Below are 23,813 nucleotides of genomic sequence, written 5' to 3'. Positions count from 1 at the left end.
ACAATGAGAATGAGATTGAAACATCTGAGTCTGACATACATTTACCACCAAGAATAAGTGAAAAATAAAAATAAGCCGTAAACAGACTGTGAACTAAGCAAAGTGGTTTATTTAGACAGTAGGCCTAGCAAACTAAAAAGAAACAGTAGGCCTATTCCGAGTCTCTAATATTTCCAGAATATCCTACAGATAGAGAGAGCGTGAGCGAGAGAGGGCGAGAGCGCGCGTGCGAATGCACAAGCATGCACAAGTGTCATCAAAAGGAATGATTGATCGACAAGTAGGCCAAGTGATAAACGCACAGATAAGGATTTTCTTTCTATATATGGCTATGACTATGATCCTTCCTTTGCACAAATAAAGATAGCCCATCTACCCCAGGACACCTTTTTCTGTGAGATATTATATCAGCTAGCCAGGTTTATACTTGAGGTTTATGGCACATGTTTGGGTTGACGCTTCAAACCCATTCCATTTGATAAATAATGCGTGCCATTGGAAAATGACTTTTGTTTACTGTAAAGATGTCAGGTTGTTTCACGCTTCGCCTGTAGGTGGCGAACTTTTTCCGCACCCGTGTGAGGATTTGACGTGTCCCTTTCACTTCCTGCTTCCTATCCTACTGTCTGTTTTGAGGATTGTGTGGCTGCCGAAAATCGGTTGCATCTCGCTAACAAACAGAATGGGCTACAAATGACAGAGTTCTGAGTACTATTTCATGCCAATCTTGTCAATACACCTGCCAAAAGCATCTGATCTTAATCATCTGTGTAAATGTAAGCGGTTGGGAAAACTGCTACCTCGACATCAACGATGCAGTTCTCTCCCACCAACGGAGATTTTACCTTCGTCTCTTCGGCTGGAGCTGAAGGTAATGTTACTCACAGACAGGCCCATAATTTTAGGTTGTCAGTTTAGTGTCGTCTCTCCTGCTAATCCAATGTACTGAGCGAGGTCTAGTGTGTGTATAGTCATTTTAAAATGGTGTTAGCTCGTTCTGTGTACTGAAGTTAGTAACGGCTGCAAATTTGACAGCCGAGATTACTGTCACAGCTAACGTTAGCTGGTTAGCTTTTTCTGACGCAAGTTAGCTGAAGAGCTGTGGCTAATTTATGTCGTACAGTTTCACCTCGTAAACTAGGAAATACAAAATGTATACAGTTTTGACGCCATTCGCATTCTCCCTTAATCGCCGATTTGTGACACCTATCTGTCCTTTGAATTACTGTACTTCCATTGGGTTGTCGAAGCAGCTGACATCATTGCTACTGGCAAAACTCAGCCTGGGAACTTTGGCTTAGAGGCTACAGGAGCTAGATGTTAGGCAATGCATTTCAGTTGCTGTGAAGCTTTTTATTATGTTCTATTATGCCTCCTTCCAAAGTAACATGTACATGGCTGACGATGCATATTTTCTACCATCTTCAGAGCTGAGTGGTACAATCGATGCTCCAGCAGATATTAAGCTGAACATGGGCAGCGATACAAAAGATGCATATGCCACCACCTTTCTGAGACAGCGAGGGTATGGGTGGCTACTGGAAGTCGAAGAGGAGGACTCGGAAGACACCAAGCCCCTTCTGTGAGTGTGAAGACTTGTAATCCTTGTTATCCTTTTTTGGCACACCAAGAAGTGTTTACATGAAACACTTTCAAGTAGAAATCTGAGAATGCTTACAGGTGTGACAGACTATCTGGTGTCCCCATCACAAGTAATGACTCCATATGTGAAAAACACAGTGATTGGTCAAAACCAAATTTTAGAAATCTCTATTAGTGACATGTACTTACAACCAATCACCATTGCTCCGAAACATCTGGGTCACCAGTTGTTACGGATCCAGTTAGCATGTCACACAGATCAATACCCATGACACTTGACTTTACACAGTTTTGTTTTTTCCAATATTTTGCAGAGAAGAGCTCGACATTGACTTGAAGGATATCTACTACAAGATTCGCTGTGTGCTGATGCCAATGCCCTCTCTGGGCTTCAACCGACAAGTTGTGCGAGATAACCCTGACTTTTGGGGGCCTCTGGCCGTCGTCTTACTCTTCTCCATGATCTCAATTTATGGCCAGTTCAGGGTAAGTTTTAGTTATATAAAACAGTGTAGCCTATGTTCTATGCACTCTGATGTTTAATATGTGCTTTAGTCAGTGTTAAATAAAAAACAATTTAAAAATAAGACATAGCATTACACCGGCAACCTTTGTCGATCCCCCCCGCAATGTTATGAATAACACCTGAAATTTTGTTGTTTGGTTCTTGTGATTTTAAGGTTGAAATGAGTTGTAATAAAGTAGTAATAGACCTGTTTTAAGAGAAGAGTACCTCACCTGGAACTGCACCCAAAATGTTAATGTAGAGTGTCAGGTGGGGTGTGAATTGAAAGCCGAAAGTGAAAGCCCAACTGGGAAACTCCATCTGTCTTTGTCATTGTGACATAGCACTCCACAGCACACAAGTGCACACAACAAAAGTGTATTTATGCCTCACCCGTGCAAAGGGGTAGCCCCCAATGGCGCCAAAAAGGTAGCAGTGCGGTGGGACGGTACCATGCTCAGGGTACCTCTCTCATGGAGGAATATGGGGGAGAGCACTGGTTAATTACACCCCCCACCAACCTGATGGGTCGGGAGTCGAACCCGCAACCTTTTGGCTACAAGTCTGACGCCCCACCTGCTTACCCATGACTGCCTTGCCCTATAAGTGGGGTAATCTCCTCTAGCACTACTCTATTACTACTTTACTACAACCCCTTTCAAAAGTTTGTCACGTTCAGGGCTCTAAATCAACACCTGCCAACCAGCCAAATGCTGTTGAAAATTCAGTTTGGCTGGTAGAAAACAAAACTTACTAGCCATTTTGACTGTGTGTTTATTAGTAAGATCAACATCTACTAGCCATTTTAGCTGGTGATGAACAAAGTGAATTTATAGCCCTGGTCACATTATCTCTGAAATGACTCCAGAATCAAACGGAAACATTTCAGTGGTTGTTCATGACATTGCAGGCTAGGTTTAGTTGAGATATTGGCCATTTTAAAATATTTTTGTGATTTTCAATATCTCATAATGTATTCCCCGGATAACTGTGATGTTCTATGTTATTTGTGTAATTTATAGGGATGCACCGATACCGATACTGGTATCGGGTATCGGCACAGATACTGCTCATTATACTCGTACCCGTACTCGTCAAACACTTGCCGATACCAGATACGATACTGCTATTACACGAAACAATGCAAAATCTCGTCACGTTCTGTGGACTTGAAAGCAGCATGGAAAAAAGTGCCACCTCATACATTTACTGACATTTAAATCTACATGGAAATGGACAATAAAAAATATCACAGGTGGAAAAAAACAAGGCCATGCATTTATGTTCATTGTATGTTGGTGGTAAAAGGTATCGGTACTGTGTATCGGCAAGTACACACATGAATGTACTCGTACTTATATCGGTTTTCAAAAAAGTGGTATCGGTGCATCCCTAGTAATTTATAGAGCCAGAAAAGAGCTTTCAAAGAACATCAAAACTGGCATAATCAAGGATGACTGTATAGTGTCCTACCCTCTTAATTAATCTTTCTTAGTCTGTTTTCCCTAAATATTAGTGCCAGATTCATGCAAATGCAGTTCTGGGGTTCTACCCAGCCATTACAAAGGCACAATAAGTTTTATTAAAATCTGAGTCAATCATTAGTCAAAGTGTCTGATTTCACCTAATCGAATTATTATTAAAACAGACAACAGAACAGAAATCAACAACAACATGGTATATTGTTTGCCAACATTATTCTTATTATACATAAACTGTAAGTTTAGTAAATGCATTATAATATGTGAGTTGTAACATTGCATTTTTTTCTAGGTTGTCTCTTGGATCATTACAATTTGGATATTTGGATCGTTGACCATTTTTCTGCTAGCAAGAGTCCTCGGTGGAGAGGTAAATGTCACTCAGCTATTCATTGTCATCAACATTTACATTGAATTCAATGCAAAAGATAACTTCCCATTGGTAATTCTGTCTTGCAGGTTTCTTATGGACAGGTTCTTGGAGTGATTGGATACTCACTGTTGCCACTCATCGTCATAGCCCCTTTGCTATTGGTCATCGGGGGATTTGATATTGTTTCAACACTAGTTAAGGTGAGTTTTAAACTTTGAGCCTACTGATGAAGGATTGTGTAGCCGAACATCTGTCTGACCCCTGCAATGGCTTAATACAAAAGAAAAACAAAGAAGAACCTGAGTGTGATCTATTACCTACGCTTTCTTGAATCCATACTTGACCTTCGATCTCGAGTCCACAAAACGGACCACACCTCTAGTCAGAGAGTATACATTTCACTGAAATGTTATTTGTTTATTAGCAAGTATGTGGCAGTACTGCCACAGATCACATTGCTATTAATGTCTTTTTTTCCCCTGCCTTTCTTCCCCTCAGCTGTTTGGTGTATTTTGGGCCGCCTACAGTGCTGCTTCTCTTCTTGTCGGAGACGAGTTCAAAACGAAGAAGCCGCTCCTCATCTACCCCATATTCCTCCTGTACATCTACTTCCTCTCCCTCTACACTGGTGTCTGACGAGGCACTGTAAAATGGACATTCTCCTGTAGCACCATGACAAGTGGTGGATAGTCCTCGAAGAATATGAAGCCCACCGGATCGATGGGCAATGCTTTTTTTTTCCCTTTTATGTTACTTTACTTTCTTTTTTTAAAAAGAAGAAATAAGATTAATGTTTTTATTACCCTGTGGACAGACTTGGAAATAGGGGGTGAACGTTTATTTGATGCCATGGTGTTAAAATTCATGCTATTTTTTTTCACGAAATAAAACACCATTGCATTTTATTGTGTATACCTTTTTAGATATGTATTTTTTCTATGAATGGACCATTGGGATCGTCGGAAAACAGCAAGAAACTGCCGCAGGGCACACCAGGAGCGTGGTTCATCAAGCCTTGTAGTTTCTTTCCTCTCCTTTAAACGTCTATTATGTTCAACTGAATTGGTCAAGCAGACATGACACTTTTCATCCATCTTACTTTGGTCTTTGGGGAAGGGGGATATTATTTATGTGACTTAAGGTCTGAACTTAAATTCCAGTGTGGATAAGTGAACTGGAAGACGGTAGATATGTAATAAAAAAATAATGTCTGCTAATGTCGGGTGCCTTTTCTAGTCATTTTCTAGGGTTGCCAGATGGCTTTCGTGCACTAGTAGTAGGCCTACACACTTAGAAGGATGGCGGCCAAAATGTAATCTTCACTGTAACAACATGGAATTCTGTACGATTTTATACCCCAGTAGTTCATGCCAGCCAGAAAACATGATGAAGTGGTGCAATTTGTGTACAATAGAAGTATACCTATTAAATGCAAATTCTGCAAATGCTTCTGAGACTTCTGCCCATATTACTGTCTTCAATGTAATTATTCTTTTAGAAGCTATTCAATGAAATATGAACAGGCTGCCTTTACTACTTTGGTACTTGGGTGCTTAACCATGATGCATAGTTGAGGCGGGGTATTCTTGATTGGGTATTTAAGATCATATTCTAATTTTGACAGTTGCACTAATAAGGCGGTCAGGAAGGTGAGTCTGTTCTGTGTCCTGCAATCAGTTTGTTAACATTTAGACTGGCAATTGGCCTTATAACGCCTCATTTGTCTTCTGACAAAATATTTTATTTATTTCTTCTCATGGTGCAAGCTCATGAGCGCTTCACTGCCATCACACCTAATTTGTTGTAGGCATATCTACAATAGGCCTACCCTCCAGGTAGTCACTTGAGGTGGGCTGGATATTTACCTTACTCTTGACACACCACATTCATTAGTCATCTATACTATTTTGCTTCATTACTACATTTCGATGTTACTAAAATATTTTAAGTTAATACAACACTCGACAAAGAAGAGTAGACTTTCTGTGTGCGGGGTATTCAGTTCGTGTGGGCCTCTGGTATTTTGATATTTAGTAGCCTACAGTCATGATGACCAACAATAAACAGAGCCCCATCATCCTCATGTCTGCGCAGACGGCGGAGTGCCCCTAGTGGTACGGCGTGAGCAAGTATTTCTTACGCTAATCCCGTCCACTTTTCTAAAATCAATTGAGGTACGCCCGTACGTTTCCTAGTGCCGATGGTGAATAGTGACTGGCTGCGGCAACGGGAGAGGAGGAGCACAGAAGCCGCGGAAGAAGAGAGCTAGCAGTGGTAGCTAGTACAGCGGAGGTTTGGGATTCGGATTTTACCTTTTTACTCTGACTTGCATATACACAGCTCCCTAAAACAGAGCGGGGTTGGGAAAATAAAGTGAAAATGGCGGCCGCGGCCTCGCCGGGCTCCTGCTCGTCCACCTCCTCAGACTGGGTTGTGCTGAGAGACGGTTGCCTGCGTTGCGACGAGGAGGGCCTGCGAAGCCTCTCCTACCATCCGGCCCTCAACGCTATCCTGGCCGTCACCAGCCGGGGAAGTATCAAAGTAATCGACGGCACCTCTGGTGCTATACTGCAGGCATCGGCTTTGCATGGTAAGTTTCAGATGTGTTGTTGGTGGAAAGCGACTGCTTGTTACATTGTCAAAACCTCTTCAAGTTTCTCGACAAGTCAAGATATTTTTAGGCCTGCTAGCCACGGTTGATTTGTCTGATAATCAACCCTGGCTGAAAATAGCGGTGAATTCGGATATTTAGCTGATGTCTGCCGAACTAGTTGAGCTTTAAACCACTATCTTTTTCCATGGACGTGTTATTATTTGTGTGTCATGGGTGGAATCCGACTTAACTTGCTCATGGTTTGGGTTGGTGGAACCTCTTGCTAACTGCCACTAGCATGCTGCTGTGTTTTACCACTGTTGGCTAGCATTAGCTTGAACTCAAATAGAGAAAAGCTTACTAGCAAGCAAGTCAGCTAGTCACCTGTATGTGGGCTAACCAACGAGTCCCACCGCACTTATTATTGCCAAATGCCATAATCCTACAGAGTCCAGAATCCAATAATTTCTCAGATCACCAAATATGAATTGTATTCGTCTTAACAATGCGCCTACATTCAGAAAGATAATGACCCATTAATCTGGACCTTGAACATGGTCAAAGGCGTTGTTTTCTGTCAAGGGAATGATGGCTGGTTAGCAAGGTTAGCTGTCTTGATCCTGAAGTAACGTTGACATAAGTGTCATTAGCAAGTGAGTGTTCTCTCATCCTGTTACGTTTGTAGGACCTGTGTGTCAACACAACAATCTGATATCCTTGACAGTCATAGCTGGGCGAATAAGTACACCAAACATCTAAACCAAGGAGGACCGTAGCATAACAGTGGTTGACGACGAATATTTAGCGTTGTATAACGTTAGCTAAACCCTTCAATTCAGCGGATTACTCGCAGATATCCACTCCAAGTGTGAACGAATTGAAATCAGGGTCATTTGCACGCCAACTGATACGATAAACACAGATTGGCAGCTGTTCTGAGGCTAACCTCCACTCGTTATGGTTGCTTGTGTAAACATACCCTGCTGTCCGCATTGTTAGTTGACACACAACTACATCGCCTTAAATGACAGTCAAATAAGTTGCCAGCGGCACAAGGTCGAAGCACTAGAACTACACTCGCTGTTTTCTGATAACCCCCTTGAAGACGCGGTTTGTTTATTTGTGGTGTTTGTTTAGATGGAGAAGCATTTCAAAGAATAACAAATAGCAATGACACGCTTCTGTGCAAGGGGACCTTTGCTTTGCATTTGTGAAACGACTTACCAATTCAAATATTGACTCGCAGTTAGTAATACAAGTAAGTTAACTGTTATTGTTCAACCCAATCTGTTGCCATCCAACTCCAGACGACATCACCTCACTCATTACACCCCTCTTAAACTTGACCGTTGTGTATACCTTCATTTCCCCAAGCGTAGAATTGGTGCTGTGGCATTTCCGTGATGCTGTTTGGCACAGGAGCGAATTTGACAGTGCACGTTTCAAACAATAATATTTTGTCAGATGATGTCAACAACTGTTTGACAATTGTTATAGTTCTTTGCATGCCCCCAATCTAAGCCCTTAGGGGAACACATCTCCGCACAAATGGCTGTTACTGGCTGTTATTTTCCTATTGTCTGTTGCTTGTCATTAATAATGTCCGTCCCCAGCACCTGATGTCTATTTAATGAGGTAGTCTTATCCCTATTTTGGCCATAGGGATCATGTGTACCAGACTAATATTATCCATAATATAAACAATCAGGACAGTCTTTATGTTGAATAAAAATGCAAGATATTCCTCAATATCCATAAAAGGATGTTTGTGCTCTCACAAAGATGTGTGTGTCAATGTTCAGTTTCAATTAAGTTTGAATGACTTTGATTTGACCAATTAAGGGATACTTAATGTCTAATATCAGTGTCAGGAGTCCAACTCAAAGCAATTAGACCAAACAAGCACCAACCTGACCATTGCCCTCTATGTAAACATGAGCATAGGGTGTACTGCATGGATGTAGTTAATTCCTGTTTGGCCTATCATTCTCGATACTTAGATAGATTGTGCAGAAAACTTAACCAGGGACATGAAAAATATGGACTTCATCGTACACATACAAAGTGTGAAAGTCTGCAAGTCAGTCATGGGTGTGTGTGTGTGTTGGATACCGTTGTGTTTGAAATGTAAGAGATCACTGCAGCAGCATTAAGTGGTGACCAGTTTGAAGCTGTAGGCAAGTGAAAGGAAATGGTCTGATGTTGAGCCTTGTTGAGCCAGCACTGGCCTTTCCGCGCTCGCTTGAGATTTCCTCCACATCTGTGTTTCCCAGGTGACTACTTGTTGCAAATAGCTATTCGACGTGCCACTGAAAAGATTCCATTTAAAATGGACAGCAGCAAGCTCAGCAGTGATGAATGTACTGAATGGCCACATGATTAAGATGCATTAGTTTCTTGTACAATCCTCATGCTTTGTGCGCTTTAGATTAAAAAAAGTAAAATAAAAATAACATGATACTATTTTGGCAGTCTGTTTCTCTGTTAAGAGATGGCTGCATGGATACCATAATGTGACTGACTCTGTTATAAATGGGTAATCTGACTCGTTACATTTTCAAATGAATCATGACCTAACTTTAGTAATAAAAAAATAATGGTTGTTAAAGTTGACCTCTTGAAGGCATGCTTTTGGATTTGAAATCCAGAGAATTTGATGCGATAGAAAATGTCCCAGTAAAGCACTGGGTTCATTTGGAAAGCCATTCTATTGAAGGAAGAAAAGGCCCTCATATGTTGTCAGTGTTCATAATGTCAACATAAGCTTTCATGGAAAATGACAGTTCACATGATAATTTAGCCTTAATGAAAGCTGCACTTAAGCATAGTCTATGAATTGCTATTTTCTACCCAAACGCCTTATATAATCTTGACTGACTGTCATATCTTCTAGTGAGCAGGCTTGTGACTCATTGACATGAAACGGAATTGAATAATTAATGTTACGGGTTAAATGTGTACACGTATATCTAACCAAGTGAATTAACTAAGTTGCTTATTGATTGTGTGCCATTATGACTGCACTGCTAGGCGCTGAAACCCATTACTATTCATTTAGGAATATGAATGAATGGATTTAGTGTCCCGTCTCTTGGTTGGTCTTACTAGGACTGCTATGTACTGTCAGAGTTCATATGAACAAACATGATCTTAGCTGATGTTGGTTAAAGGTACACCTTGTCATTTGCATGGAAATTGAGCTTCCCGCATTGCAAAGGCTACAGGCAGACAGGCAAACTCGGCAAAGAAAATCTGAAACCAAAACATGCCTTCAGCTCCAGTGACATCGTTTCTTGTGTTTTTGAAAATGTAAGCAGTATTTTAAGCATGGCACTATCAACTTTAATATTAATTGCTTATTATAATTTTGCTGCACACAGGAACCAATATGCAGTGATGTATACATGTCTGAATAACACAAGGGCAGTGCCATATTCACATTGGTGTCAGACAGTACAACATACTTATCCTCTAATATAAATTCAGGTGTCACACTGAAATTGGAATTGGGTAAGGAGGGATTTTTGTGTCTTACGTGGTCACCATGGATGACCAGGCAGAAGTGGAAAAGGCAAATTAATTTCTTTGTGCTCACCGTAAACCCCGTAAGACACCGCAAGTCTGTGTGAGGTCAGAAGAGAAGAGGTGCCTTTAGTGTGTGGCACAATTTTAAGAACAAAATGTACAATCGCCCAGTAGGAGACTCCGAAGCTGATCAGAGGAGGCTGAAACTGAGGATATTTTGCTTTTAAGCTACAGTATATCACAGTTTTTTTTGTTTTGTTTTTTTTTCAAAAGCTATTGAGTTACTACACCTGGTGCATATGACACAGGTAGATGATTGTCTTGTCAGTGTTGTTGTGAATGGAAGATTCTGCTGCAGTTGTTTTGTCTGATGCAGGCGACGAGGTTAGAAAGAAGTGATGGTCACATTTTGCCGGGATTTTGGCCAGCCAGCCCAGAGATCACATCCTGCATGGCCCTGCTGCCTCAAAGGGCTGTGGGCAGCTCGCAGTGACACAACATTACGTAACCCGCACGCCGCAGCCAGACTGAGAGCAATCAGGATTGTCTTGTAACAAAACAACTGTTGTTGACGTTTTATCACATCCACCCACACACACACACACACACACACATCCACACTCACATCAAGTTGTTCAAGGAAGTCAAGCGAGGTAGTCTGAGTGACGAGCAGTATGCGGGTCAGTGACGTTTTAGTAGTAGCACACGACACGTCAGGGTGGAGCAACCACAACTAATGCCACCATTGTATGGAATATTATTTTCTTTTTAGTGGACTCTCTAAGAAGCATATTCATAATGACATTGCAGTACGTTAATTACCATGTTACAGTAATTAATTTATGCGTATTAGCTGCGGTTCTACCACCTGCCGTGCGTGCCCAAAAAAGCATCATTCACCGATGTACAAGAAGTGCTGTGGAGAAATATTTAGTGATCTATCCATGGATCACGTGCAGAAAAATGGAGAATGTGATTGTGCCCTGCAGATGCATCAGGAGAGGAAGAGAGCCATTCCACTTTCTGAACAGACTCTGGTGGGAGGGACATGCAAATGATATCAAGTGTTTTGTTCCTCAAACAGTTACTGTACGGACCTCTGAAATGTAAATAGACTTGTATGACACGTGGTATGATGTCGGTCGGTGTGCTCCCCCTCAAGTTTAGAGTCTAGAATGACTTGCTCCGTGACCTGTGCTCTGAAGCACGTGCTCAAGGCCGGCGTAATAACTGTTATTGCCCTCCCTGATCTGCTTCAGTGAACACATGCTTCTCTCTCTCTCTCTCTCTCTCTCTCTCTCTCTCTCTCTCTCTCTCTCTCTCTCTCTCTCTCTCTCTCTCTCTCTCTCTCTCTCTCTCTCTCTCTCTCTCTCTCTGGGCCCCGATCCTGTGAAATTGCTCTCGCTTTCTCTTTCTCTTTCTCTCTATTTCTATCTCTCTCTCTCTCTGTGTCTCTCTCTCTCCCTGGAGTGAAGCTATAGAAAGGAATTTGTGGAAGGGAATGTTGTAGTTGATGGGTCGAATCATGCGTTAAGTTTAATGGCGAGTTGTAGTCAGAGAGTAGACATACTTGCCAATAGAGAGGGAATGAGTTGAAGACGATCTCCAAGTAACTATCTGCCTGTCATTATATTGGCAAGAGCTTAATAAAAAGAAGATTGATTTAATCTCCATCCTCAGAAGTACATTGACTTTGGCCCCATTCCATGTTATTTTTAGGTGTATGCAAGTTACGTTTTTTGACAACAGAGCATTACTGTACGGTAAATAGGTTCAGGGGAAAGCTATTGTAGGAATTTGTGCAGACTGGTCAGGACAAAAGCAGATATGTCCATTTTTGGGCAGACACAGCTGATGATTGGGCTGATTGGATATGCCTGTGGAACATGGCTGGCTTTGCACAGCCAGGAGATAGATCTGTTCATTTTTGTCTGACCAGCAGTGATGGATTTAATTTTGAAAGGAAATCTGAAGTGCATTTTGTCATTCTGACCGTAGCCGTTAGATTTGGGTAAACGCATATCTACATTGTCAGTAAGACTTTGAAGAAATCACTGACCCCGTGGTTTGGAAAACGAAAGGGTTTTCAACTGGTTCTGATCTACGTAGGGACTACCATTCAGGCTAAACTGTGAATATATGTGTGTTCTGTGGGGGGTGGTGGGTTCCCAAATTTTATGAAAAGAATGGTCGTCGCACACTCAGAACTTCATGCAGTTAAATTTAATACGACCAATGTTTCGGCTTACGCCAACTGCATGAAGTTCTGCGTGTGCGAAGATCATTCTTTTCATGAAGTTTAGCATACTATTGTCTGCCGTACGCGTATGCCGTAAGAAAGGGTTCCCAAATTTTACCATGAGGCGACCCCCTTATATACCAGAGTTTACAGCCAAGGCCCTTCTGATATGGGCCATGTTGTCACACTAAGGCTGTAACGATAAGCTTATTGTATCGAACCGAGAAATCGGGATACACAGAGTCACGATACTGTATCGTGATACAAGGAGGCAGTATCGTGATACGCTCTTTCAAAGTTTTATTACCCATTAGTCCAGAAAACAACCTTATGATTTAATGTGATCGTGTTTCCAAACTTCAGTGGAGATGCATTTCAGAAATCGTGGGGCGTATCGAACCGTAGGTCAAAAATCATGCTACGAACCGAATTGTGAGTTGAGTGTATCGTTACAGCCCTATGTCACACTATTGTTTTTCTGTGTTGCCCGTTTCACAACTTGATGGAGTTGATGCACCCTTAGCCTACACATATCAGGCGACCCGGGTTCGATGGCCAGAGGTCCTTTGCAGACACCCCCCCCGCCCTCCCCACTCATTTTCTGTCTCTCTCGCTGTCTTGTCTGCTTTAATAAAGGTCACACAAACAAAAAGAAAGGAAAAGAAATGTGACGTTTATTTTTCCATTGTCTCGCTTGTGTGTGTGTGTGTGTGTGTGTGTGTGTGTGTGTGCGTGCGCAGCTAAGCCCGGTGGCCGGGTGAGGTGTCAGTACTTCCCGGCGGTGGACAAGGTGTTGTTTGTGGACGACTACGCGGTGGGCTGCCGCAAGGACCTGAATGGCATCCTGCTGCTGGACACGGCGCTGCAGGCGCCCGTCTCCAAACCAGAGGACATGGTCCAGCTGGAGCTGCCCGTCACAGAGGTGAGCACGCACGCCGAGCATACACACACAGGGGCAAACACACACAGGCACACACACACACACACTTATACCTTTACTGTCACTGCAGTGTGCCGGTTCTGTGATGCAGACACACACACACACACACACACACACACACACACACACACACACACACACACACACACACACACACACACACACACACCCCTACAGCCCTGGATGAGTCTGGCAACGACACAGTGTGTTAATGTGTATACACACACACACACACACACACTCGTCTCACACGCACACCTTATTGCCAAGACACAGTGTGTTATGTTATGGAGGGGACACCTGAAAGTTTAGAGTTGGTAAAGTGAAATCCTCCTCCATGCATTAATTCCTATGGAGGCTACTATTGAACAGAGCAACTGAAAAGGAGCCAAGCGTCTGGCCCGCACAAATGTTTCAATCGATTTGATTTGTGGATAAATACGACCAGTTAAGCTGCCGCTCAATTTGCTGCAACTGAGTCTCACGCAAGTCTTCTCTTTTGTTTCCACAAATGCAAAAGACTGCAAGTTTTATTCAGTATGGCTCCGTTTCTCCCCTGCGTGGAGCTCTCGCCCTTGCTGAGGAACACCTCCACTGACATTGTACATTTTAAGAATTGATGCATGCAGTACTCTGTATCTATGACACGCGAGTCACATCTTCAATGCACTACAATCTACAGCGGTGTGCTCACATGTATTATTCAGTAATTGTATAGAGCTCTTGTATTGCAAACAAGTCCTGTCTATGGTCACTTAACGTAACTGGAATCCAAAGCATTTCCTTTTCACCTGACCTAGAATATAACTCCTCCAGCGAACATCTCGGCTCTCATCTTTACCCTATCTGTGGTAAGCCGGCATCCCCGTTGCCCGAACTTGCCATCAGGGCACCGAAAATCCTAGATCAGGAATCAATGGCGCATTCATTCACTGGAGCCGTGGTGACCCAAAAAAAAGCCCTTTCTCCACTCCTCTGGGATTTTTTTTTTTTTTTTAAGGCCAGGAAATGGTTAATCTCGCCGTTGTTCGGTTACATCAATGCGCAGTGTACGTAGAACAGACTGCAACCTTTAATATCGGGATCGCATAACATGTAAGATAAAAGACACCGGGCAATAATGTAGACAAACTGGTCCAGTGTAGCGCCGCGCCACACGTTTCTTAACAGGGAAATGGCCGAGGCTGAGCCACTCCCAACTGTGCTACATAAGCCGGCGACATGCACATTCCAATATGCGATCTTGCGTCCTCCACTTGTGCTTGTGGCCTCACGTCTTGCTGATGCCCCGCCTCCGTGGAGGAAACAATTAAGTTTCCCCTCTGTCAGCCTAGCCACAACAATTTTGGGGGGACTATTCTTCAACATCCAGTTTGCAAATGAGTGAATGACTTAGCAATTGAGCTTTTGCGAGATATTGAAATGTAATGCTGTTGTCAGTGATGTCATCACAACGTGTTACTTCCTTTTACGAGGCCACAAGCACAAGTGGAGGACGCAAGGTCGCATATTGGATTGCACTCATGGAGACATTATCTGGTGATGTTATACGAGCATGAAGAACAAAAATTCTGTGCAGGCCAAAAGGCTGGAAGAACAGCATTTCACATGCAGCCGGCCTCAGCCCTGAAATAATTCATGACTGATGTCTTTTTTTTTTTCTTTTTTTTTTACCCTAGTGTTCTTTCCCTCCCCTTGACTCTCGCTCTCTCGCTCTCTCGCTCTCTCGCTCTCTCTCTCTCTCTCTCTCTCTCTCTCTCTCTCTCATGCGCTCTCGCTCACTCGCTCGCTCACTCGCTCACTCACTCACTCACTCACTCACTCATGCTCTCTCTCTCTCTCTCACTCATGCTCTCTCTCTCGTTCTCTCTCTCATTCTCTCTCTCTCTCTCTCTCTCTCTCTCTCTCTCTCTCTCTCTCTCTCTCTCTCTCTCTCTCTCTCTCTCTCTCTCTCTCCGTATGCACTTGGCGTTTTCCTCCTGCTGTCATTCCCGTGTTCCTCCATATTTATTTGTGGGTCGTCGTGGGTGTGTGTGACATGACGGCAGCATGTCTGAGGGACGCTCGACACACTGTGTTTCTCTGCCCAATTAGTCATCCGTGGTGCCTTGAGTGTGGTGTGAACCCCATGACATGAAGAGCTGGCTGTTCCTCCTGGGTCTCTTTCCAATATGTTAACTCCCGTCCTCCCTTGCTCACTCTCTTGCCTCCTTGTGGCCTTGTGATGACGTCACTGACGACAGAAGTGCGTTTCAACATCTCGTCAAAACACAATACTAATGTCATTTTCTCATTTGCAATCGGGGTGGTGGATGAAAGTCCCCCAAAAGTTGTCTTGGCTAGGCTGACAGCGGGGGAGGGGACGACGACGACGTAATTGTTTTCTCCAAGGAGGTTTGGCGTCAACGAAACGCGAGGCCTCAAGCACAGGCCGAGGGCAGGAGTCTGCGTATCGGAAAGAATACCCCTAGTCTCCTAGAACAGTGTTTCCCAACCTTTTTTGTCCTGTGTACCCCCTAAGCCATTTTGTCATATGACATGTACCCCCTCGCCCTCACTCATGTTCTCTTGCTCTATCCCAATGTGACTACAGTCAATGTATTTTTTATTATTACATTTTTCCGCGTACCCCCTGAGGTGTGCTCGCGTACCCCCAGTGGTATACGTACCCCTGGTTGGGAGACACTGTCCTAGAAGCAGAGGTGGCGTTGCAGCGTGGCGGGCGGCTTCGGACACTGCTGCCTGGCCCTGCTGCACTCCAACATCCTGTTGTTGTCTAATTAAATGATGAGGCATCCAAAAGGGAGAAACCCGGTTGCTCATTACCGTAATAGTTTAATGTGGTAAATGTGTTTGTGGAAGATTGTTTAGCCTCTTGTTTGAATTGCAGACAGGGAGGGCTCATCCGAGACAAAAACAGAGCGTTGAAAGTCACCCACCTCACACACCATTGGGGGCTACAGAACTAGTTTTGCTGTTAAAGCTGCTAGGTGGATGCTAGCGCGAGGGTGGGGACAGTATGGCTCAAGGGCCGTTTACGGGTGAGGCTGTTTTATCCGGACCCCGATATAATTTTAATGTTATGCAAGCTTGACATGAAATTTGTCATTTTGTAAAAGAATCTTAGAAATTACATTTGCGATACAATTAAGTATTCAGAATACCTAGAGAAGGTGGGGTCTGTTGTGAAGGTGGCTGCCTTCAATATAGGCCTAAAGTGCAGGGGGAAATCCGTTTATAGTACAGCCCTTGGAGGACTTTTACAGCCCTTGGAGCAATTTTAAGTGGCCCTCGAATGAAAAAGGCTCCCCACCCCCTGTGCTAGTGCAAGGTTTAGCCAATGAAGAAATCAAGGAGATTGCAAAATTTCAACAGACCCAAACCTAACCAAACCTATTGTATTCAATTACAGTGCAAGTAGAGGGCAAGGTAGAAGAAGACACCAAATAAAATGCCATATGCATTGCACTCGCTGATTGAGTGATTAAATGTGTAGGTCAGGACCATACAGCTTGTCCATATTCCCCTGCTGCTGTTTTGCATCGTTCTCTTGCTACAGGCTGTTGCATAATCCCTTGGCCTGACCCACATGAAGGATGTTGTTGTAAATGTCTGTCTGTCAATTACAGCCACACACAGGGCCACCCATTCTGTCACACTACAAGGCTTAGTCCAGCAGCGTTTTACACACATACAACTATGATGGCAAGCACAAAACAATAAACGACTTGGATCACCTCAGCAGTTATTATTGACTACTGTGCACATGTTCCTGTGCATTGGTGTATAATGGTAAACACAAACATTTGTGCTTTTTTCATATCACATGTTCACTTTGACATTAAGTTAAGTGGATTCTGTAAAAGTGCTCGTAATCCAGGGCAGCTTTATGTTGCCGTATTTATCATACCCTGTGGTCTTTACCACGCAGATGTTGGACTTGCACTAACCAATATCTTTCTGTACTTATGGCAGCGGCGAACAGCCTAGCCGATGGTCAGAAAGTAAGAATCCTGACACGTATTTGCTCCAACTGATTGACTGGACCTGCGGGTTCCAATTAGCAAACTTCTTTAGCCTGGAAGATGGGCTAACTACTAGTGAAATTAATATGGCCGGATTTCTCCATTCTCATCTCAAGCTAGTTTGCCTCTGTGTCAGTTATACACTGCCAATTTCAACTATTTGTCGGGAAAACTGAGAGTAATGGGATCACTGATCATATGCTTAGTCTACGGCTCGCACACGCATGCCGTCATTCCACCTTGCAAAAGTTACTCTGTGTAGGCCAGCACGTGAGGGAGATCGCAGTCAGGTGGGTCCCCGCCTCGTGACCTTTGAACCTGCCCCACACTCCATGCTCCAACATGAAGCCCTCTCTCCCACGTCCCTCCCCCTGGCTAGCAGAAGACGTTTGATCTCGTGAGCCTCCAGTCAAAGGGTGTTTTGCTCGCAGACGTGTGTGCATGGTTCACAGCTCTGCAGTGCTGTTAAGATCAGAAACGTGACCTGGTTAATGTGTCGTCAATCTTCACCACATGGAGGCTTTTTTTCTTCCCTTTTCCCTTGAGGCCATTTGTAGTTAAGAGAGACTTGATTTAACCTTTGGCATCTGTGATGTTGGTCGACTGGAATTGATTAGGGCATTATCTATGCTGTTTATTGCCGCATAGGTGTCTTTTTGGATTGACATGCTAATCGATCGTCAAACAATATTGCTTCAGCTGCTTTGAGCGCTCCATACAGTTAACTGAAACAAATAAAAGGCGTCGTGTCCATCACAAGCTTCTGTTGACGTCTGTAGTCAAGCTGACACAAAGCAAATGGGACATGTTGGAAACTGATCTACCCCGTTCCCATCCCTCCGCTCTTCTGAGCATTCATATGGGTGTGCTTGTGGTTGCTAGAAGATGTGGCGATAATGGTGTTGTATAGGGATGTAGTCCAAACACCATCGCTGTCCTCAACCCCCCATGGGAATAGCCTTTCCTCTGTGAAGTTAAGAAAGAAAAAAAAAACCCAATGATGATGATTTGAAGCACTATCACATCACATCATGTGGTTGTTTTCTGTACTGAAAGGTAACAAAACTTTTAAAGGGCGCATCAGGGTACTGCCTCCCTGCATCATGATACAGTATTAGGGATGCAAATTATCGATTAATTCATTAATCATTAGTTGATAGCCTTATCGATCGACTTACCGCAGAGATACACCAGCAGCGACACGATTCAAGTGACAGAGTGCAGCAGCAAGCGATACGAGAGATTGAGGAGACTAGAGTATGTCCGTACAGGCAGAAGGCAAAGCATTCAAGCATTCCCATTGGCTGTGGTCACTGACCTCTATACAGTCATTGGCTGTCGCGGCTTGTCGCCGAACCGCGTCATAGAAAGTTGAAAAGATTTCAACTTCAAATTGTCGCGCTCGTCGCGCAAATCGCTCTAGTCTCCAGAATCGCTTTTGTCTCACGACTCAATACAAAGTCAATTACTTCCGTCGCGCGACTCGCTCAGATCGCCGCTGGTGTATTTCTGCGGTTACGATTAATTGATAAGCGGTGTTTCCCCCCCGAAATCTCAATGTTTCTCGGAAAAAAACTACTAAGTCTAAAAAATGTAATTAAAAACTATAAAATACAGATAAAATACCACATTTAAATGAATTCTATTTCAATTCTTTAATCCAAAGGTGATTTAAATATTCCCACTATTCATACCTCCTCTTCACACACACTCTTCACATGCCCATTTCACCTGGGTCTCTTATCATTTGAATTGGCGATTAATTGCGATTAATGTTTTTTAATCGATTAATGCATTGATCGATTAATCGATTTAATCGTTTGCATCCCTATACAGTAACGTGAATGCGTGTCACAATTTCTAGGATTGATACAATATCGTTACAGCCCTAGTGTGGTATAGGGATGTTGTCCAAACACCATCGCTATCCTCACCCATCCTGATGTGGGGGTGAGTCGGTCATCATCAACAGCATTATTGATGAGCTCTGTGCTGTAAACGACGGCATGCTACCCCTTTGGATGCACTTTGAAGTCTTTTGAATACCACACTCTACATATATTTGCTATTCGCTCGTTGAGGGCTTCACTGAAGTGCACAGGCCTATGTGCATGGTATTGCAAATGTAGACTCCACTTGGCTAGAAGTATAGACTTCTTGGCCTAGACACGGTTTCCTTGGATGCTTTGAGTGATGTTTGTTCAGGTATTCTATTATTGCTTGTGGCCTCGCGATTGACGTGATGCCCCGCCTCTGTGGAGAAAACAATTCTCCGCTGTCTGTCAACTTAACCACAACAATGTTTTTCATGGGACTTTTCCCCCTCTCAATTAAACTTCTGTTAAACTTAATCTAAAAAAAAATCTCAATTAAACTTCTGTTGTCAATGACATCTTGTGCAATCATCACAAGGCCACAAGCACTTGGGGAGGACAGAACTTATGATATTGAAAAGAACCCCTTGAGTGACGTTCTCCACTTCAGTTCTTCAGACAAAGAGTGTTGCATAATGTTGCGTCATCCCTGTTGCCCCCTCCTGGTAGGCACTGGTCAAAAGTCGTCAGGGCAGCTGGGATGCCCGAGAGACTGTAATGGTGGGAGAGGAAGGAGTGCAGTCATTAGAGATATCTGGTTCGGGGGGCGCTGTGGCGCAGCGTGCTAAGTCCCCCACATTTGGACTTGCATACCCATGGGGACCCCGGTTCAAGTCCGGACGGGGTCTTTTCCCAGCCCTACCCCATATCGCTCTCCTGCTTATGGCCTGTCTCCTCTCACACTGTCCTATCATAATAAAGGCAAAAAAAGTCCCAAAAACAAACTTAAAACAAAAAAAAAATATCTGGTTTGCTGCACCACTAGCACTAGTCTGGCTGGCTTCTGCCGAGTTGTTGCGCTACGTATCCCCGGCGCCTGTATCCCCTCACCCTGCTGTGCTGTGCTGCTCCCCCTTTTAGTTAGGTGTGGTTGGGTTGCCAGTATCGATTAGCACCACTGCCGTGTGTGTGTGTGTCTGTGTGTCTGTGTCTGTGTGTGTGGCATCGCCACAGACAAAGGAAACTGTGGCAGCAGCGACACCCATTCTTGCTTTAGATTGACTGCCTTGTTTGCCGTTGGCATTTACGGCAATAATGATACGCAATGCAATAAATGTACTGAAATAAAATTTTATTTTTATTGTTGTACATTGTTATTACCATTTCAAGTCTCGATGACCCGGCTTGCTGAGCTAGAGGCTGCTGGGATGCATTTTGTTCAACGTACAGACAGACTGCTTATTTATTTTATGTATCAGGGTCCCGTTTCTCAAGAACATCGCTGCTAATCAGTTAGCAACTAAAGAGATTCCAAATGGGAAATTGCATCGCAACCAAGTACGTTGCTAACTTGGTTAGCAACAACGCTGTTGAGAAACTCACTCCTGCCTTGTGTTTCTGTGTGTTGGATGTAGGGATGCAAACGATTAATCGATTAATCGATCAATGCATTAATCGATTAAAAAGCATTAATCGCAATCGGGGCTCTAAATTAACTTTTTTCATCACCAGCCAAAATGGCTAGTAGATGTTAATCTTACTAGCCAAACACACACTCACTAATGGGTCAAAAAGGCTAGTTAGTTGGTATTTTCTACCAGCCAAGCAGAAATTTCACCAGCATTTGGCCGGTTGGCTGGTGTTAATATAGAGCCCTGATCGCAATTAATCGACAATTCAACTGACAAGAGACCCAGGTGAAATGGGCATGTGAAGAGGGGTGAATAGTGGGAATATTTAAATCACCTTTTGGATTAAAGAAATGAAATAGAATTAATTTAAATCTGGTATTTTATCTCAATTTTTAGTTAAAATGTTTGGGTTTTAGTAGACATTGAGATTTCAAGGAGGAAACGTCGCTTATCACTTAATCGTAAGTTGATCGATAAGGCTATCAACTAATGATTCATGAATTAATCGATAATTTGCATCCCTAGTTGGATGTTTTTTTGGATGATACTCATCATGCTTTTGATTTCTGTGTGGCAGGCGCAGCAGCTGCTCTCCGCATGTGTGGAGAAGGTGGACGTGTCCAACACGGAGGGGTACGACCTGTTCCTCACGCAGCTCAAGGAGGGCCTCAAGAGCACCTCGCACGAGACCGCAGCCAACCACAAAGTGGCCAAGGTGAGTGAGGGGTTTTTAATGCCCTTTATGTTGTTATGTGTCTGCGTTAGAGATGCACCGGATCCTGATTTTTAGGATCCCACCGGATCCTACAAAAGGGTTGAAACATTTAGTCTACTCGCACATGTGGACCCTTTTTATTACATTGGCTCAAACTATTTTTTAGACTCATTGGCTTATTGCTAGAGGTGCTCCGATTGCTCGGCAGCCGATCAAGATCGGCCGATAATGGCCAAAAATAGCCTGATCGGTGATCGGAAAAACATGCCGATCAAAAAACCGATCCAGAGATATTAAATTCCTCACGCAACCATTTTGCCTTTAGGCCTACACCTGGCGCTGCCTGCATGTAGTCTAGGTGCTGGCTCTGCACAGCTGCTGCACCAAAATAAGGCATCTTTATTTGTCTTTAACTTTTTGGAATTCCCTCCTTCATTTTCACCATTTATAATCATATCTGCATCAACAATGATCTGATTTTCCGATCCATGCGCCGTTTACATGGCGCTTGTAATTTGCGAATGACGTGTCAGTCTCGCCATGTTCGCTATTTTGAGTTACAGCCTGTGAGCACGCAACAACTAAACGTTTCCAAAACAATCATCAACGGTATTGTTTTCAAAGTTGTAGCCTAATGCACAGCCAGGTCATTAGTTTGTAGTCGCTGCAACACCAAACAGTGCAGAGGGAGAGTGGACGGTGAAACTCAATGAGTCTGTGCAGGGAATTCTACAATCTGACAGTGTTACATAGAAAGAGCTTTCCTCGCAGACACGCTGTGTTGTGCGTGTTGCCTGTTCTTTCAAGTGAAGTTTTTTTCTTGTTTTGTGTAGAATCTCAAGTGTTTCAGTCACAATGTAATTTGCGATAGACTACTTCTCGCCAGTTAGCCATTTTACGTTATAACCTGTGTAGTTGCCTCGGTCAGCACGCGACAAGTTCACGTTGTCCGCACAAGCATGCCAACGTTATTGTTTTCAAAGTTGTAATTGACAGTCAGTCGATTAGTTTGATAGTCGCTGAAACGCCAAACGGCGACAGGTGAGGTGAGAGGGAGAGAGCGGTCGCGGAGCACTGCAGCTGTGGACAGTGAGTGACAGAGAGGGGAGGGGCTCTCCTCACGAGGCTGCTCATTTAAAGCGACAGGGTTTTTTCTCATATGCAGAAGACGAGAGACTGAGATCCAGGTGTCTGAGCTTCAATTCAATCTTAAATAGTTTAGTAATTATATGCAATAACTTATAAATTGATTAATACTGTAGACTTACTTGTAGGCTATATTACCAACACTAGTCTGAAAGAGCTGCAAGATAATAATAATAATAATAATAATAGCCTAATAATAATAATGATAATAAAAATAATAGCCTAATAATAGGCCTACATTGTGAAAGTGACATGTACAAATTAAGATTGATTGGTTTATGGGCAGAAATGGTATTCAATAAGGATAATTAATAGGCTATTAAAAAAATAGGAAATAATTTCTGTGATCGGCAATGATCGGTGATCTGCAGATAAAGATTTTTGGTGATCGGTATCGGTGATCGGGCCAAAAAATGGTGATCGGAGCACCTCTACTTATTGCCACACTGCCTGCAACGACCGCTTCCAATGGGCTGTCACTCCATGCAGTGATTAGGGTTGTGAAAGACTGACTGAAAAGCCTAGGCTAGAGATGCACCAGACAATGCCGGACACCGAATCCGACTGCTTAAGATCCTGCCGGACCCGGATCTTGTGAAAAACCCTATTATCCTGCCGGATCCGGATATGGAACCAGAACCGGATCCGGTGCATATCTAGTCTGCGTGTTTGTTCCTAGTTTGTTGAGTTTACATTGTCCTTTCATTTGTGTTGACATGATGTTTTCAAAGTAGGATAAAATTAATTCAGAACTAAGTGTTAAGTTAATTCTGAATTAAATGTCTCAATTAAATGTCACACACACACACACACACACACACACACACACACACACACACACACACACACACACACACACACACACACACACACACACTGGACACAATCATACACTCGACGACACACACAAGCCTGCCACATTCCTGTTCCCAAACAATCGGCAGCTCGTTATGCTTCTGGCATGTCAACCAGCTCGCAGCCTCTTGTGTGTGTATGCATGCGTTCTAACTCCTGCCAGTAGAGTGTTTACACAATACCTGCCAAGATTGGAGGGTTCAGAACCGCCACAGTTGTCAAACACTTATCAGTGCGTAGTTATGAGAATATGTTTTACATGGTTGTATTGAGTCAAACGTCTGAGCTGAATCGTTTCCAGGGACTTACATTAAGCTGAAATGCTGGTGAAAGTTTGGCTGGTAGAAGAGACCAATAACTAGCTACTTT

The 23,813-nt window shown here is 43.4% G+C and overlaps 2 protein-coding genes across 7 annotated transcripts in view; both read left to right on the top strand.

Moving 5' to 3' along the window:
* The first annotated feature begins 595 nt into the window (after window positions 1-595).
* yipf4 (Yip1 domain family, member 4) lies at window positions 596-4,873 on the top strand. Its single transcript, XM_063191663.1, has 6 exons — window positions 596-871; window positions 1,429-1,582; window positions 1,917-2,088; window positions 3,881-3,958; window positions 4,048-4,161; window positions 4,460-4,873. Exons 1-6 carry the CDS (start codon window positions 814-816, stop codon window positions 4,595-4,597), a joined length of 714 nt encoding a protein of 237 aa, XP_063047733.1. The 5' UTR covers window positions 596-813; the 3' UTR covers window positions 4,598-4,873.
* A 1,279-nt stretch (window positions 4,874-6,152) lies between these two features.
* Window positions 6,153-23,813, top strand: part of birc6 (baculoviral IAP repeat containing 6) — a 267,517-nt gene continuing 249,856 nt past the window's right edge. For 5 of the 6 annotated variants that reach the window (XM_063191494.1, XM_063191492.1, XM_063191495.1 and 2 more), the window contains exons 1-3: window positions 6,154-6,551; window positions 13,059-13,240; window positions 21,306-21,443. In XM_063191494.1, the coding sequence (XP_063047564.1) occupies window positions 6,341-6,551; window positions 13,059-13,240; window positions 21,306-21,443 (531 nt within the window). In that variant the 5' untranslated portion in view covers window positions 6,154-6,340. Of the gene's footprint in view, window positions 6,552-13,058; window positions 13,241-21,305; window positions 21,444-23,813 lie in introns of all 6 variants that reach the window. The other variant, XM_063191496.1, reaches the window with a different exon arrangement.

This window comes from Engraulis encrasicolus, chromosome 24 (genome assembly GCF_034702125.1).
Source record: "Engraulis encrasicolus isolate BLACKSEA-1 chromosome 24, IST_EnEncr_1.0, whole genome shotgun sequence".
In the NCBI taxonomy this organism is placed as follows: Eukaryota; Metazoa; Chordata; class Actinopteri; order Clupeiformes; family Engraulidae; genus Engraulis; species Engraulis encrasicolus.
The sequence above is the reverse complement of the archived record's forward strand: the minus strand, read 5'-3'. Positions and strand labels throughout refer to the sequence as shown.